The sequence below is a fragment of the Lepeophtheirus salmonis genome, chromosome 3, assembly GCF_016086655.4.
Source record: "Lepeophtheirus salmonis chromosome 3, UVic_Lsal_1.4, whole genome shotgun sequence".
In the NCBI taxonomy this organism is placed as follows: domain Eukaryota; kingdom Metazoa; phylum Arthropoda; class Copepoda; order Siphonostomatoida; family Caligidae; genus Lepeophtheirus; species Lepeophtheirus salmonis.
In genome coordinates this window covers 39,323,673-39,340,232 of record NC_052133.2, presented here as the reverse complement: position 1 = coordinate 39,340,232, position 16,560 = coordinate 39,323,673, and the positions used below count along the sequence as shown (strand labels likewise).

Genomic DNA, 16,560 nt, shown 5'->3' with positions numbered 1-16,560 from the left:
AGAATTGGTTATGCAGTAAACATACTTCATATTTTCTCATTCTATCTCGACATTGGGGACAGCGTAAGAGAAAGGTTGAAATTCAATCATTGCAACCTTTTCATAATAAAAAATATATTAGGTTAAGTAAAAAGTTCTGAGCGTTTTTCGCTAGGTGTATTTAGTAAGCTCTAATTCACAATTTATACATTGCATCAATAAAAAGCTTTAAGTATACTTAAAGCTTAATTGTACACTTCAAAAAAGTTCATTAACAGTTTTGTGTTTGGTTAACCCAGTTGTGTGTTACAGTGTTCCAAAATGGAAGTAGAGAAAATTCGATACATTCTTCTGTATCACTACGACCAAGGTGAAAAGGCAGAGCAGTGTCCTAAAAATTATGTCCTGTTGATGGACCCAATAGAGCATTGAATGTAAGAGCAAAGCGGTGGTTCTAACGATTCCTTTCTGGTAATATGGACGTCGAAAATGTCGATAAAATAATGGAAATTGTCACGTTGCCCAGAAAATGAAGATTAGCCAGACAACCGCTTGGAACCATCTAAATTGGAGAATCCTAACTATGTTAATGTTATTTTCAAAATAAAGCTAAAAAACGACTCAAACTTTTGACTTCATTTATTTCTACTATTATTAGAGTAAGAGAAGTGTGATTTCTTCACTTTCAAGTATGTAATTCGGACTGTTACTACTTTTGAAGATCTAGAAAGTAGATGGAAGTTCAACTCATTATATGGAAGAGCTTGTGAGTTAGGGGGTATCAGGAGGTAAGCGGGTAGTCCACTATAGACTGAGGGAAAGAGGAGAAGATTAAATCAAATTATCATTCCATAAAAAGAGCAACATTGAGAATTCTAGTGATACACAAGCTCACTTTGAGCCACCGGTACGAAATACGTATTTCAAAATTGTACAATCCACACTTCAATAAAAAAAAAATAGGTCGTTTCTCACTTATTATTTAAGTTTTTTTTTTTTTGTTGAAAGTCAGAATGGGTTACATAATTCTAAAAAGGGGAAGCCTGGTGTTATAAAAAAAACACTGCACTATTTGTGATAATTATAAAAATATTGACAATTGTGGATATATGATGCGTATGACTATCTTACAATTAATTATTTTTCCTTAATTAAATAAGGAAGGCAGAGACTTGAAACTTGCAGAAAGACAGCCCTATATTCTGTTGGGAATGCCCCACCCCTCGCCTGCTAGGGGGGTTTCTGTTTTGGAATTTTTTGTCCTTTTCGGACGGGGACTTTCTTTTGATCATTTTTTGGTTCCCTAAACAGGGATCCCTTGTGGACCATGTTCCCCATAGTTATTTGCTCTCTACCTCCCTTTGTATATTCTGTTTTAGTACAAACATTTATATTCATATATGAAAATTTAAAAAGTTGAGACATATATATATAAAATAAAATAAAAACGATATGCGTTAAAGTAAAATATATCGAAAAGATAATCAGAAAGAATTTTTAGAATAGTTTAATATTGAAAATAAAACGGCATTGGCTCCGACTTGTCCATCATGTTATTAAACGTCAGATGGCCATCCGATTAAAACCCTTGGAGAATGTTTTTGAAAACGTATACTTTCTGGATTGTTTAAAATTTTAAAAACTTGTCCATATTGCAATTTCGTAACCCAATTGCCACACAGTATTTAATTATAGGTTAAATATATTGGGTTAGTAAATATAAAATTTAGAACGAGTATTTTTTTTTTTTAAATGAGTTAATTAAACTTAACCATTCATCCACTTTACCCGCGCTATGAATTGGAAAGTGGGCAACTGGCTGAAAAAAATACAACGCTCAATGTTTTTAGACTAAATACTACTTATCTAGATGAAGAAAAATAAAAACATGTGAGTTGTTGGGCTCCTATGACCGCTAGTGCGAATTCAAACTGATTCGCTAATAAGGAGGCTAAAATAATAGCCCACGTTTGGGTATGGCAAGTTTGTGTTAAAATATGTATAGATAATTGGCTCTCGCCCCTAGTTATAACATTTTATTTACAAAACTGTACTAAAATTTCCTGTTATTTCTCTTCCCCCCCAAACACATCTACATTAGTGTGCTGAGTGAGAGCTAAAATGAATAAAACCCACGCTTGGGAATACATAAATTCACTTTAAAAACAGAAATAAAATAGAAAAAGAATGAAAGAAATATTTTGTAACTTTAATATAGCTTAATTTGAAATATTAATTACTTCTTCACATAACTCCCTTCTATACCCACTTGTCAATTTTGGGGTAAGGGAGAGGAACTAAATGGATGTAAATGAATTATTCTAAAACCCTGGCCTCTGCATCATATTACAATCCATTCTGTATAGAGCATGCAAGGCTATTTGGACTTTTAGTTGGATTCATTTAATAAACATTGGAGGGATGCCTAGAGCCTTATTTAGGTCAGTATAGGCCTGTTTAGACATTACCCCTCTCCAATTTATTAGTAAAGGTATTACAATTATATCATTTAGTTCATACTTGTCACCGAGTTCAAGATGCACAATTATTGATTTGTTAAACTCTTCCGTCCCTTTTCTCTTTTTCTCGATACGTAAGTTCACATGCATCCGATACAATGGTCAGATCCGCCACGTAAACCTTGTCACCCTTAAAATTTGTAATATCTGAATTCAAGCACGATCCCTCATGCGGCACAACGTCACCTTCCTGGGCTTTTATACCCCTCTGGCTCGGGCAGCTCACAATCATGCATTGAATCAGATTGTGTCTTTCTGTCCGCGCAATTTTTAATTTTGGACATTTCTGGAGGATATGAGCGAGGTTTTTTTACTTTTCCGGGCATTAGTTGCATTTTATTGCTCCCTTCCTGTGCCCTGAATCTGGGCTGTTTTGCTTTAGTGCTGGCAGTAGGGGGGCAAATTCTTTGTCTGAACATTCATATGCCGTGTCAGCAAGAAAGATAAGTTTTGATGCCTATGCTGAATTGACTCCAGGTCCTTTGTGTCTACTTTAGAATAAAGTGCCTTTCAGTACAACTCAGGGGTCTGATCGCTGGATGAGCATGATAGCCCCCCTATCTGGACTTTCTTTAACTCCAGCATAGGTCTGTTATATCTGCAGACCTGTATGATGGTTTTGACCTTGCTGTCACGTAGCACCCGAGCTCTACCGTTAGCTAGAGTCCGGCTGGAGATGAGAGCTTACAATCAATTATTTTTCCTCAAAATATATACATAAATATTTCACTAGGGCACGATCAAACTAAAAAAAGTAAATATTCCGCAAGGTGGTGTGACAGTTTGTCCCTTTTTTTTTAATGGCACATACTCAAAATAATTTTCACAGCCCTTTCCTGTGATTAACATTGTACGTATGTTATTTTTTATTGCATAATATTATCATTCAGAGAGTTGTATTATTTTGCCAATAGACGGCGACACTCTCTGTCGCTTTGTTTATAAACTAGTATAAGTAAACAACGCTCAAGTCCTATTTCATTAAATTGTTTATTTCTTACTAAGGGGGTATGGATTTACCAGGATTAATCTCAAACCCAATTTCTTCGGAAATAAAAAACTCCAGTATGTACAATATGGAGAAAAAAAAGGTCCACTATATTGAATATACATATATGATACTTAAAAATCGAAATTCTTATTGAACTCTATTTCCAAGATATGTAGTGTTCAAGGAAAATTACTTTAAATTGATATTAATTAAACATTTTTTCTCAGCCAATAATAAAATATATATTGCAATAGTCCCTCTATATCCGATCCTTTAAAGAGATTAGGCTATGATAGGGTCAAATGGATGTATTTTAGTCTTGGGTTACTAAATCTTCACTTTTGAAAATTATAAAGTTTTACTAAAACACTTAAATGAAGTTTCATCAAATGTATCAGTGTTTTTGTAGTAATATATCCTTAAAAAATATTAAAAAGTAAAAAACACTCAAATTAAAGCTTCTGGGACAAACCTCCATGCGTAAAAAGTTCACGTAATATATAAAATCAAGAATAAAAAGAAATCCTGCATATACAATATACTTATATAATACTTGGAAGTTGATTATTATTTAATTGTATCCTTTTGCTACATAATCAGAACCGGTTTTTGGAGGAAGTATTGGAGTCATTTTGCCCAGCTGCCTCTTTGATTATATGACGAGTAGATTTTTTTATAAATTATTAAATATGCTCTATAAAAAAAAGTCATTTAAAAAAATGTACAGAAAAAGGGCTCTACTTATTTTTTTTTAAATGAGAGTTCAAAAAAGGATAGAAAAGGCCCTGCGCCTTTATCTTTGCCCAAGGTAGTTCACAGTAAAACCGGCCTGTTTATACTTTTCAAGAAAAGTGACTTTAAATTGAAATTCATTCCAAGAAAAGTGACTTAAAATTGAAAATTAATTCCAAGAAAAGTAGAGCCCCGCCTAAGTACGGCGCCATGTGTATGAGCACATAGGAAACTAATGTAATTTTTTTTAATATATACAAATATTATTGTGTTTTTTTTTTTTAAAAAGTAATTCAATAAAATATTGACACAGTTTAGAGAAGAGGCCAAAAAAGGCTTTATTACTTTTTCCAAAAATGATCATTAAAAAATAAAAATGAAGATTTATTTATAAAAAACAAAACAAATGTATGTCAAAAAATGGGTCAAGTTTTATTATTAAGAAATACTTTTTATTGAAATTTCTGCCAAAAAATTTCAAAAAATTATATTTAAATCCTCCCAAAAAAAATAATAAAATACATTTATATATATATAAATCCACTTTCACCGGCACGCCCTCCCGCCCCCTACCCCATAGGAAATAACCAACTTACGGTTTATTTGGTTGAAATTTTCTTTTTTTGTCCGCCTCTTTTACGATATCCTGCATTATGGAACTCGACTTGGACTTTCTAAAACGTACTTCCCCATTGCCAACACTCCCATAGTCCTCTTTCTTCACTCCCAAAATCATTTTATAGGATGACAATTCTTGCACTGATGATGAAGAAACTGCTTCGTCCACGGCGTCAGAGCCAACTATTCCCTCAGTCATTTTTATTCAAGATTACTTATGTAATTTACGCAGTTGTTGATAGTAGTAGTAGTAGTAAAGATTTATCAGTTTGGAGTGCTGTGTAACATTAAAAGAAAATAAATTAGCAAATTGTTAGTGGAAAGATAATTATAGACAGGTACACATGGGATAGTTTTATTTAATAATATAGGTATGTATAGAAATAAAATATTAATCATTAATGTACAGTTTACATATTCATAAGAATATGATAAGATAAAGAAATAATTGTAAGGAGTTCCTGTAATAAATGAAGAAATACGTCAGATCTTGAACTTAATCTGCTAAGAAAATTTAGATCGAAAACCAAAAGGAATTGTAGGGTAAGGGACCGGCCTTGACTATTGCAGTTGTTTATCTGGGTAGGGACAAGGATATTAAGTAAGCAGTGATGAGGGGCGTCCGCAGGGAGGGGACTGTGCCCCCAATTAAGGAATTTTTGCTTTATAATAGAAATTTTTTATTAATAATTTGGTATTTGAAATTTTTCTTCAAAAATTTATTATTTGAAATTTACTTTAATTTTGTGTAAATAGCTGCAGATTTTTGAATTTTTTTTTCAAAAAATTTATTATTTGAAATTTACTTTTTAAACTATTTTCCAAAAGGATAACCCAAAAGCAATTGTAGGGTAAAGGACCGGCCTTGACTATTGCAATTAAACTTTTCTAAACAAAAAAAAATAAACTAACAAACGACTATTTTAAATGAAACAAAAATAAAGACCTAAAAATTCTAAGAACTTTCCTCGCTTTTTTAAAAGAAGATTATAATGTTTAAAAAAATTTGACAGGATTTTTGACAATATTATGAAAGATAAGCGAACGACAGTTCAAGTTGAATATTTTTTATTGACTAAATCTTATAATTTCCTTTAAAAAAATGTGCAAAGATCACCGACCTATATAATAACTGGATACACAACCTATTAAATAAAAACGAGAAAAAGATTGACTCGTCTTTTAGCTGTTGACTACTACTCGTAGCTTCTTATTTATTACATGGATATAACATAAAATATCAGCTGACGGTTGACTCCTTTTCTTTGCGTATTGAGTATGTAGTTATTATATAGGTCGGTAGCAAAGATGCAGAGACGTTAATTCTTTATTTTTTCTTTCTTATGAAGCAGAATAATTCAGAATTAAATTTTAATTTCTCAATGTCCCGGCAACGCCGGGCAAACCTACTCTAGTTATTTTTGAATATTCAAGTCCTATAAAAAATTATAATAGATACAATAAATATGATTAAGTATTAATCATATTTATAATCATTTAATTAATGAGTTTCGATCTAACTAATTTCTTGGAATTGCTTTTCTTTATTTATTAATCATTATTTTTCCACAATTATTGGACGATAATTAATGAATAGAATAGGTATACATTTAGCATTAAGTAATATAGATATAAATTATATTTGTAAGTACTAACAAAAAAATTAATAGTACGAAGTTTTTGTAAAATACACACTCGTTTTAGCGTTCCAGTCCTTTAGTAGTAAAATATGCGAAGGCTCAAGCGCACCCGCTTTCTAAAAAGAACTGAGAAATTACTAAATTGACATAACGTATGTAATTTTTTATGAAAAAAAATGACACAATTCATTATATACAATTAGTCGAATGTATACTTATACCTAAAAAGGAGGCCTGTGATAGGCTTGATATTGGAATTAAATAGTTTCATAAAAACTCTTGATTTATGAATTTCACAGGTCTGATTTTTTCATATAGGTATATTTTTGGCAATTTAAATATTATGAATACTTTTCTTTCGCATAAAAACCTGACATATGGTCGAACAATGGCCTTTTGAACTTATCTTATGTCATTGTAGTAATTTCTCAGTCATTCTATCCCGTTTGTAGATGGGCGAAGTTGAGCCTTCGCTTACAAGTTTCTAGTACTAAACGCCTTACATATCTCCTCTATACATAGAATGGTATAATAAATGAATTACAGGTAGGGACTCCAAAAAAATCAGATTTGAACGCAATACGAAGTATTTGATGAAATTATTCCAATTTTAGTGATGCCAATATTTCCTAATAGCGACGCAGTAATCTGAACTTTTCGACATAAATTTCTTACTTAATTTTCTTTAATTCTAAAATATAATTTGGCGACATACAATATCAAATAGATGGTTCATGTTAGATTCAAGAAATTTCGTCAAACGATAGTTGTAACATTTAAATTTTAAAAATAGAATACTTTACAAAATGACAGATATATATTTATCCTTCATAATGTACCTATTAAATTCCCTTCTCTCATACGGAGAACGAAATGAGCGCCACCTACAACTTCTTTAACATACCTACTTGCATGTATATAAAAATAAAAGAAACCCAAAAATCACTAGGTAACCCGAACTATTTCGAGAATGGTTTGAAGAAGAGCAGCTGTCATGACGTTTTATTAGATTAGGTAAGAGCAGCTAATAGGACAACAAAATAAACACACATCCCACTCTGTATCTAGCAAGGGCATAGGCAGGAATGACTCTGATATCGATCCTCAATGCTTATCCGAGTCAAACAGGGACTTACACTTATAACTTCACAAGAAATCATCATTGTTACTTACTCTTGTTCATGAGCACACGAATTGAGATGACATACTACTGAAAAACCGCCGGTTGGATTGCCAACTAGAAAAGGCCGCTCCCGCTTTCTTGAACATATTTTATACACCTCTGATAATGACCCAAGATAAAAAAATATGAAAATTAAGATTACACTCTTTTTTTAATTTCAAACTAAAGCTGTCAACATTATTAATTTATTCTTGAAGAGAGAACAATAAGTATAAAATAATCACTAGTGCATGAAAGATAAAGAGTAACTCTGACATGACTGTAAAAAGATAATTAAAGGCCGTTCTTAAAAACTAATATTTCTTTTAGCTACACCTCTGACTGAGACAAAAAAAAAAAATATATATAATAAATTAAAAACAAGAAGAGCCATCTTTCCATTGCATTTATTAAAAAGAATTGGGGCCTGTGTCAAAAATAAATAAGTGGGTTTCTTTTAATTCTTTCCAACTTGAAAATTTGAATTAGAAAAAAAGATTGGAAATTTCAAGAAAAAATCAAATGAATCAAGCCTGAGGCCTATGGGAAGTGCAAGACATAGGCTGCAATGGCCTAAGACCCCCCTGTAAGAGAATCACTATCGTATTTTACGTCTCAATCAGGGGCGTCCGCAGAATTATTATTATAATTGTTGTTGTTTTTTTGGAAAGGGGGGTGGGGAAGGCCTTTGTTTAGAAGACAAAAAACATTTTCATAAAAGTTTAGAGTTATAATTTTCTGGAAAATATTAAATTTGAACGAATAACTTTCTTTATTTCAAAATACAATATGAACTTGATTTCTTGGATGGAATTTCGACTTGTTTGACTATTTAGTGAGTTATATAATTAGTGTTATTATATATTAATATGGTTAGATCATTCATTTTTACAACTTGTAAGATCAATTAAGAAATCATTGCATCATTTGTTCTTGAAAGTCTAAAGGGATTTCCATAACCTTTGCTAATCTCTATTGATTTGCATTGATATAGTTGCATTTCTATACCTTACTTCCTTCATTATAATTCATCAAAATGGCATTAATTAATAAAAACCTGTGTTTTGATAGTTGTTTGACATTAAAAAAAAAAGAATAAGTCATGTTATTTATGTCTGAATAACAGATAAGGTAAATATATTTTTAAATACATTGCAAACACGGGACTACCTAGAGGATAAATATATTAATCAACAAATTATGTTACATGCGATGACAATACAGAATCTATAATTATCCATCATCAAACAAAAAAGACTTGTATCTACATATAAACAATTTCATAGGCGCCATATCAACATATTTTTACAAGTTTATAAGGACAATAAAATATATATATGTTTATTTAAATGATACTTTTATCGACTTGGGAATAATCATCATAAGAAGGGATTTGTTTAACGCAGGGCTGTGGAGTGGGTGCGTAAAATGCCAGACTCCAACACAATCTTAAAATAATATACTTTATAGCTTATTTAATTACTATTAAGTCATTTGAGTGTATAATGATTAGTTATAAGGATATGTAGTAAATAATTGTCACAGGTATTACGAAAATATTTAGAATATAAGATATATGTAAGAAGATGAACAACAAATGAAATGAATCAAAAGCTTATATCTATTGCAAATACATTCATAAGTTTCTCAACATAATTTATTTACTCGTCACCGAGGATCAACATTGTGAACAGACTTCACTGTAGCGCTACACTTTAACTACTGATATTGACTATCCACAAGACTCAGTAATGAACTAACATAGCTAGTGGCTACGCCCTACGCAATATAAGAATTTAGAAATAATTGGGAATTGTGATTGTATAGACGACTAAAGAGCACGTTTAGAACACGTTTGAAATTTGTGAATCAAACTTATAAATTAGTTTTAACCTTCGTAAATCAATAGTACTTAATACATATAACTTATAATGATTTCGATTATAAATGAGTTTTACATTTACATTAATTATAATAATTATTGAAGCTGGATTCGGTACAAAATGTCCTACTCCGTAGCCTTAGTTTAAAAAATTGTGATTAAAATAGATACTATGAAGGGGGAGGAAGATTTTTCTCTGTGGGTTAATTTGCTTGAAATGATATATTTATTTGTTTATTCTTGAAATTCTTAATGATTTTTTTATACAAGCAAAAAATTTGAAATAATCAATATTATTTTAACAGAAAATACTATTGATTTAACATTTATAAGATTGTTTACACCCCTCAGTAGCCAGAAGTCGAGGGACACATTCAGAAATTAACGATTGTTAAGAATAATAATTTAGAATACAGTCACAATTTTGAAATTTTTAAAGAATACAATTGAAATTATTCTTGTATTTTAGTTTGAAGGGGGAGCATCTGTTAGCGGGAACACGGCTCCTAGTGCCTTCTGGAGTTACGACACAGAATATAAGTGGTGTACACTGTACAGGCTGTAACTTGTATGTAAAATCAATTTGTACAAGTTGCAAATCGAAAATGAGATGAGTACTTTTAAATAAATAATTTAGATTTGGGGTAACTGGAGCAATATTAAACACCCTAATAATATATATATAACTATTCATTCTAAAACTACTTTTTGTTTTGACAAATGACAGTAAATAACATGATCTTTCAGCCATATTGCATTCAAGCTAATTGCGAAAAAGAGATGTATTTATTATTTGTACCGTTATTTTTCTCACAAATTATTCATTTTTTTAAAACTGCACTCTATTAGTGGACTAAATGGACTGAGCAAACAAAGATACAAAAATAAACATGGAATACAATGTGAAGAATTATGTGGTTATAAGATGATACATGTTTTAAGAATATATGAAATGGCTCTGTGGGGTAATATGAGACACACTAATTGGGATAATATTGGTCATGGTTTTGTGGATGTTTCATAAATATTGCCATGAGACTTCCAAATCCTCCATTTTTAGGAGGGTGATTCAGAGATGGCACAACTTTGAATTTTGACATAGATTTGTGGAACCTTGCAAAGTAGGAGGTGTAGCCTATATGAAGCCCAACAAATACTTGTTGGCCACATTATGTGTGCGGTCTAAGTCATTTGATCAATCATACTTTGCAGTATTAACTAATTAGTAGTTAAATAACAACAATAAACCGATCTGATTTCATTTATAAGAAAATAACAAATTGGGTGGCCCGAATTACCCCGAGCGTGTAATAATATGGGACAATCGCAGGTTTAAAAAAAATGACAATAACTTCAAATATTTTGTGTGTCAGAGATAAGTACATCTAATGACAAAGTTTTAGCTGCATGACTATAATAGATTAAAATATATTGCAATAATTTAATATTCCATGGATGGTCGATAATTTAAGGAGTAGTAATTTTTGACTATTTTAATGAAACTTACTAATTGATAGGACACATTTTAAAGCTAGAATGTCCACAGTTATATTATTTGCAAATATAGAATAAAAAGTATTTAATATAGATAAAAATATCATTTTAGCATCAATTAAATGTTGAGTAATTAAAAGGAAGGATGATGTATTGATAAGGTTAAAGTGTTATAGGACGTAGAAATTGTAGCTCGTAAAATTTGTTCGTACTAATTACAACTTTTATATTATGATATCACATGGCAACTTACCTAATCCAAAAACGCCTTGTCGTCTCTTTAGTATCAATGAAACCCTCAAATGAGAGTTTTATATCACAGAAATAATTATATATACATGTAAGAATTAATAATTAATTAATTAAAATAAATGATAAAATTGTTTTGTTGTAGGAAACTTAATTATTTTTCTCCTAGAACACAAACAGTGAGAGACTAATGTTACAACGAGTGTACGCAAATCCTCAAAGGAAAAAAGTTGTTTTGTTCAAGAAATGCAGACTAAACCTGCTCACTATATTTACAGGTATATACATATGGGATTAATATTTATACATAATATTATAAAAATCTACTTTAATAGAGATAAAAAAGAATATGAAAATCTCAGTTTAAGGATGGATTACTTAACATCCGGGTAAACTATTCACTTTTAATATCACAAAACCTCTATATTATAACCATTACTGTTTTAATTCAAGGAATTATATTATTTTGTCGTTTGATCCTTTAGGTGGAACATAAATCACTTAAGTAAAGTAATCTATAGACTATAGATGAAGACAGGTTCATCAAGAGACACTCTTCTCAAATATAAGCGAAATAATATGAAGAACTACGAAGAAACTACCAATATAATAACTATGTCATGAATACTCCCTCAAAAAATGTTTTCCTAGCATGAAACTTAATCAGAGGTATTTCCTCCATACTCACTATTAAAGGAGATATGGGGAAAAAAAGTTAGATATGAAAGGAATAGAAGGAAGGTCTTTATAAAAAATTACTCTTTCTCCGACCAAATTGAATCATACTTGATAATTGCTTTTGGAGCACTCTTTCAAGTTTAACCTGAAAAAATGAAATTTTCCAATAAATTATTTCACATTTCCTCAGCTTCATGATTAATTACTTATCACAAATGAGCAAAGTTATGCCCTTATCGGTCTATCAATGTAGTGGTTCAAGCAGTTCCGATTCTTGAACGGCTAGAACTGGAACCGACAAAGTCGAACCGAGACCACAATATATTGCGTATTAGTCTCGGTTCTTGTGCTTTTATTGCTATATATGTAGAATATATAAAGAAAATATAATATATAATATAAAGAATAAATTAGCTTTAATAAATAAGTCATAGTTTTTTATTGTTCAATTGTAGCGTTTTCCAATGGTTTTACAGGGTGATACAGTTGTATCTAATCTCCAAATAGCTAAGGGCTTCGTATGGATTTGAAAAAGTGGTTTTATGCACCAGACAGTGTAAATAAAAGAGGAAAGGGATGGGGTAGACTATGGATCCAGGTACGCAACTAAGGTTGTCGGACCCTATAATATGATAACTATAATATTTCCTAAGCCAGGGTTTCCTAAACTTTACTATGCTAAGACCCCCACAACAAAAACATTTTTAACTGAGTTCCCCCTTTTATAAGAAACATGTGTACAGTGTATGTGTAGACGGAAAGGCATCCTCAATTTCTCATCTTCCTGCCCCCCCTCTTCAGAGCCTCCTCTCCCGGCCCAACTTTGAAAACTATTGTGTTAAGCAATATTAGTTTTCGGGGCCCTTCTGGAACTTAGAGCACTGCGAATGAGGTATCTACGGCCCTGTTTGTGCCTCATACCATTTCCTCGGCCGGGATTTTCTAGTGACGCACCTTGTTTTAAACGTCTATTACCAAACTGAGCCTGTGTAAAAAAGAACTGATACCTAAGACCGGCCCCGAGACCGACAAAGCTGCGCCAATACCGAAACCGTTGAAATGAAAGAACCGATACGGAGGCTGATAGAACCACTGAAACTGAACCGGGCACAACCTTGCAAAAAAGGGGTTTCAATAGACAATGAGATAAGTCCCCATGTTCATGATTCATCACAAAAATGAAATCTTATATTTTGCAATTGTTATTTAATGGAAGAATTATTTATTTGCAAGGCTCTGTTAAAAAGGTTGCGTATTTAGTGTCTATACAGATGTTAAGTCATCTATGGTTTCAAATGAGTTTTTTTATGTTACGTCAGCATTGTTGATATCTGGCATTTTGGGGGTCTAAATAATCAAGTTTTATAAAAATAAAAACACTTCTTTACTTAATATTAAGGAAAATAGTGAACTATTGGATGTCAAAATGAGAAAAACAAATCAAAGGACTTAAACCTCTAAAATCTGTCAAAAATATATTCCTTTAATGCCTAGTTTTATTATACATCAGACCTTAATTATAGTGTTGGATCGGTCCCCGGACTACATTCCGAATCAATCTCTCCCTTCTTTAGTTTTTTTTTCAAATCAATCTGATCTTTTTTTAAAGTTAAGAGTCCTAAGTTAGTAAGTTCTTGTAGGACTCGGAGTAGAATTGAGGATTCACATCGGAGCCTGTATGTGCTTGCTATATACGTATGTATTCATTGCTTTTCTCTTGAGGCTGCTTGCAGCTGATCTAATTAATCGTAATTACTCATCATAGGTAAACTGCTATTCTCTTAAATATTCATCCAATCCTCAGGTTTACGTCATCCAGAGGTCATAGTTTATATAATGTTCTGTCGACCCTTTTTTTATTCTGTCTAGTCCAGTCTAGTTTTACAACTGGTCTTATCAGTCTGTGAAACCGGTCTATAGTACTGTCAGAACTAGACCTGATAAAAATAAATAAATACAGTTGAGTAAATGAAAGATTAACAATGTTTTCAACAATGTTGACTATACAAATAATTATATGCTTTTACATTGTTCCCCTTTGAGTATATATTTATGACTTTTTTTTTTTGCAATTTTTTAGATTGAAAATAAGATATTTGCATTTTCAAAGTATTTTGGACGCTAATTCTCCAAGTATTCGGGAAGATGGACAAGACAGGTGTATTTACATAGCTATAAAAAATTTAAGGATGTTAACTATAAGCTGTTTTATATTTAGTATTGTGGCAGTCCTTAGTCAGTCTAGTCCAGTCTTAGGGCCGGTCCTATCATTCATTAGGGCTGGTCCTTAAAAAGGTTGGCCATTCGGACTATCAATACTAGAATTTATTTAAAAAAAGGAAATAAAGTTGAGGGACATTAATAAGGACCGAATTTCCTTCTCCCTCTAAATGAAGAATTTGCGCTTATTTTTTTGTGTAAATCTTTAAATATAAAAAAATATATATACACAAATTTAAATATAGTTAAAACATTTTCCCTACATGAGGTTCTCTTCTTTGTAGCAGTAATTTATCTCCCCCAATAATAAGTTAAGATCAGCTGATATTAACAAGGGTCTTAATTCTGTGGATCCATATGTTTCGCTCTCGCCTTCTCCTCGCGTTCTTTTTTTCATTACATACTACTCAATTCTTCTCAATACCAAAGTTGAGTAATTTGTAAAGAAAAAACTACTCTTAAAAATAGGTAAGGAAAACGGTTGTTACGTGTGTTCTTTCTTCTTTATTGTTCATTGTTTAATAGGTCATCGTGGTGTTAACTTCTCTCTCTATTAGAAAATTTCTCGCTTATCTTTCGTGTAAATTGGTATCATAAATGCCTAATTAATTTAGTATTTAATATAAATTTAATATTAATTTAGATATATTTACAATATTTTCCGTGTACTAATGTTATTCCGCCTTCTCCTTGGGTTTTTTTTTTCATTACAAACTAATCAACTCTATTCCTTAAATTTGAACATACAGGCTCCAGGCAACCTCTTTGAAAGTGGAGGGGTCAATAGCTATAATACCTTTTTTGCCGTTATATTTAGTATAAACTACCAGCCTTCCTCATTTTCCCAGATATGTCCTCTTTTTACATCCTGTCTTGTACGTCTGGAGTACTTTGATTATAAATTCATGAAATCTCTGACTTTTCATGGTTTAAGTGGATATTTAGTAAGTAACAAGTCGACGCTAATTTGGTATAAGACTCAAAAATGAGTACTTCCTTATTTCCTTAAAAAAAAATAAATATCCAAAATTAATGTTTTCTCATATTGAAAATATATGTATGGCGAATACAATGTGAGGTGTGAGATTGCTTAGAAATGTGGAGTCTCACGCTACTTGTGTAAGGTTTGAGAGCCATGTACCGATATGGATGCAGTAAATACTTAGGAAGTTAGTATTGGTATCTGAACTATGGATCTAGAAAAAAGAGTAAGAAATATTGTGAACGTAACATTGGTCTTGTAAAGATATTGATAGGGTTGTAATCTTCCCGAATTAATTATTTACAATGTTCGGATGTTTTCTTTTTCTTAATCATGATTAATTACAATTAGTTTTCTCATGCATTATTAAAGTGTTGGCATTGATTTTCAATTGCACACAATGCATGTGACGAAATCATTTCTGATGTCATATTGTAATTACCCATAGCCCGGTAAAAATTAAAAAAAGTATTCATTTCTATATTTAAAGGCGGGTACACGTTTTTTAACTGAGTGTTTGTAATATATTTGAAGGGTCATTTCTATGCAAAAGACGAGTATACACTTGACATCATACATGGAACACACAATCTTTTTTTCCTGCCCACTCACTCATCAATCCAGGGATGAGATTTTTGTAGAGTGCCGGGAGAAGGCAGGATCGATACTTATGGTATTGCTAAATCTGCTTGATATATTATTGGGGAGTGGGATAAATTAATGATATGAAAAAGAGAACCATCTACATTTAAATTAGCATCAGTACAGGTTATAATTGTCACGTAATTCTAAAATATTTTGTGCAAACACAAAAATTAGGATTCCATAGACAGACAATGCTCTAGGTATATAAATATATATATTCTTTATCTATCATATATTTTTATTTTTTTCAGATATGTAAGAATTCTTCCTTCAGAGATAGATGTTAACTCTACGACGATCTATTAAAGAATAAAAAAAGCACCTACCGTTTTTTCTTTTTTTAATCTCTAAACTGTCTCTCTTCTCTACAAAAATACTGGAAACCAATAATAAAAGTGAAGAGCTGGAAAACAGTTTCATGAAAATAGCGTCATATATCGATGCTGCATTATCACACTACCTTTCATTGTTATAGTCTTTCAAAAATTGGATTAACCAAAGGCCCCTAAGTCCTCCTGTTCTATGGCCCAATCACTCATCAGTAATTTAGCTGTATCACTGAATTATTATGTACTTCTGAAAGTTATGTGGGATTGTAATTAAGGCTATAGGTATATAAGTTACAAATTACTCGCGTGAATTATTAAAATTTTAACCAAGTCTAGTTCCAGTAAAAAAACAAAAAAAAAAAAAAAAAACCCATCCCTAATACCTGTCATCAAACTACAAAAATTATCTATGCCCATCTCAATACACTATGCATTGACAT

General features: G+C 31.4%; 1 protein-coding gene and 2 long non-coding RNA genes across 3 annotated transcripts in view; 1 reads left to right on the top strand and 2 right to left on the bottom strand.

The window, feature by feature from the left end:
• The window catches only part of mdy (diacylglycerol O-acyltransferase), a 32,488-nt gene extending 20,961 nt beyond the window's left edge, over nt 1–11,527 (bottom strand). The window contains exons 1-2 of the mRNA XM_040709239.2: nt 11,271–11,527; nt 4,818–5,116 (exon numbers count right to left, since the gene is read on the bottom strand). Of these exons, the coding sequence (XP_040565173.1) occupies nt 4,818–5,038 (221 nt within the window). The 5' untranslated portion in view covers nt 5,039–5,116; nt 11,271–11,527. The remainder of the gene's footprint in view (nt 1–4,817; nt 5,117–11,270) is intronic.
• On the top strand, nt 5,074–11,883 carry LOC121115076 (uncharacterized). Its single transcript, XR_005863407.2, has 4 exons — nt 5,074–5,210; nt 11,436–11,544; nt 11,602–11,655; nt 11,752–11,883. It is a non-coding gene; the product is annotated as an uncharacterized lncRNA (long non-coding RNA).
• Nucleotides 11,884–14,468: 2,585 nt separating this feature from the next.
• Nucleotides 14,469–15,411, bottom strand: LOC139904864 (uncharacterized). The gene is made up of 3 exons (XR_011779115.1): nt 15,235–15,411; nt 14,818–15,168; nt 14,469–14,765 (listed from the first exon to the last, which is right to left on the bottom strand). It is a non-coding gene; the product is annotated as an uncharacterized lncRNA (long non-coding RNA).
• Nucleotides 15,412–16,560: the final 1,149 nt, after the last annotated feature.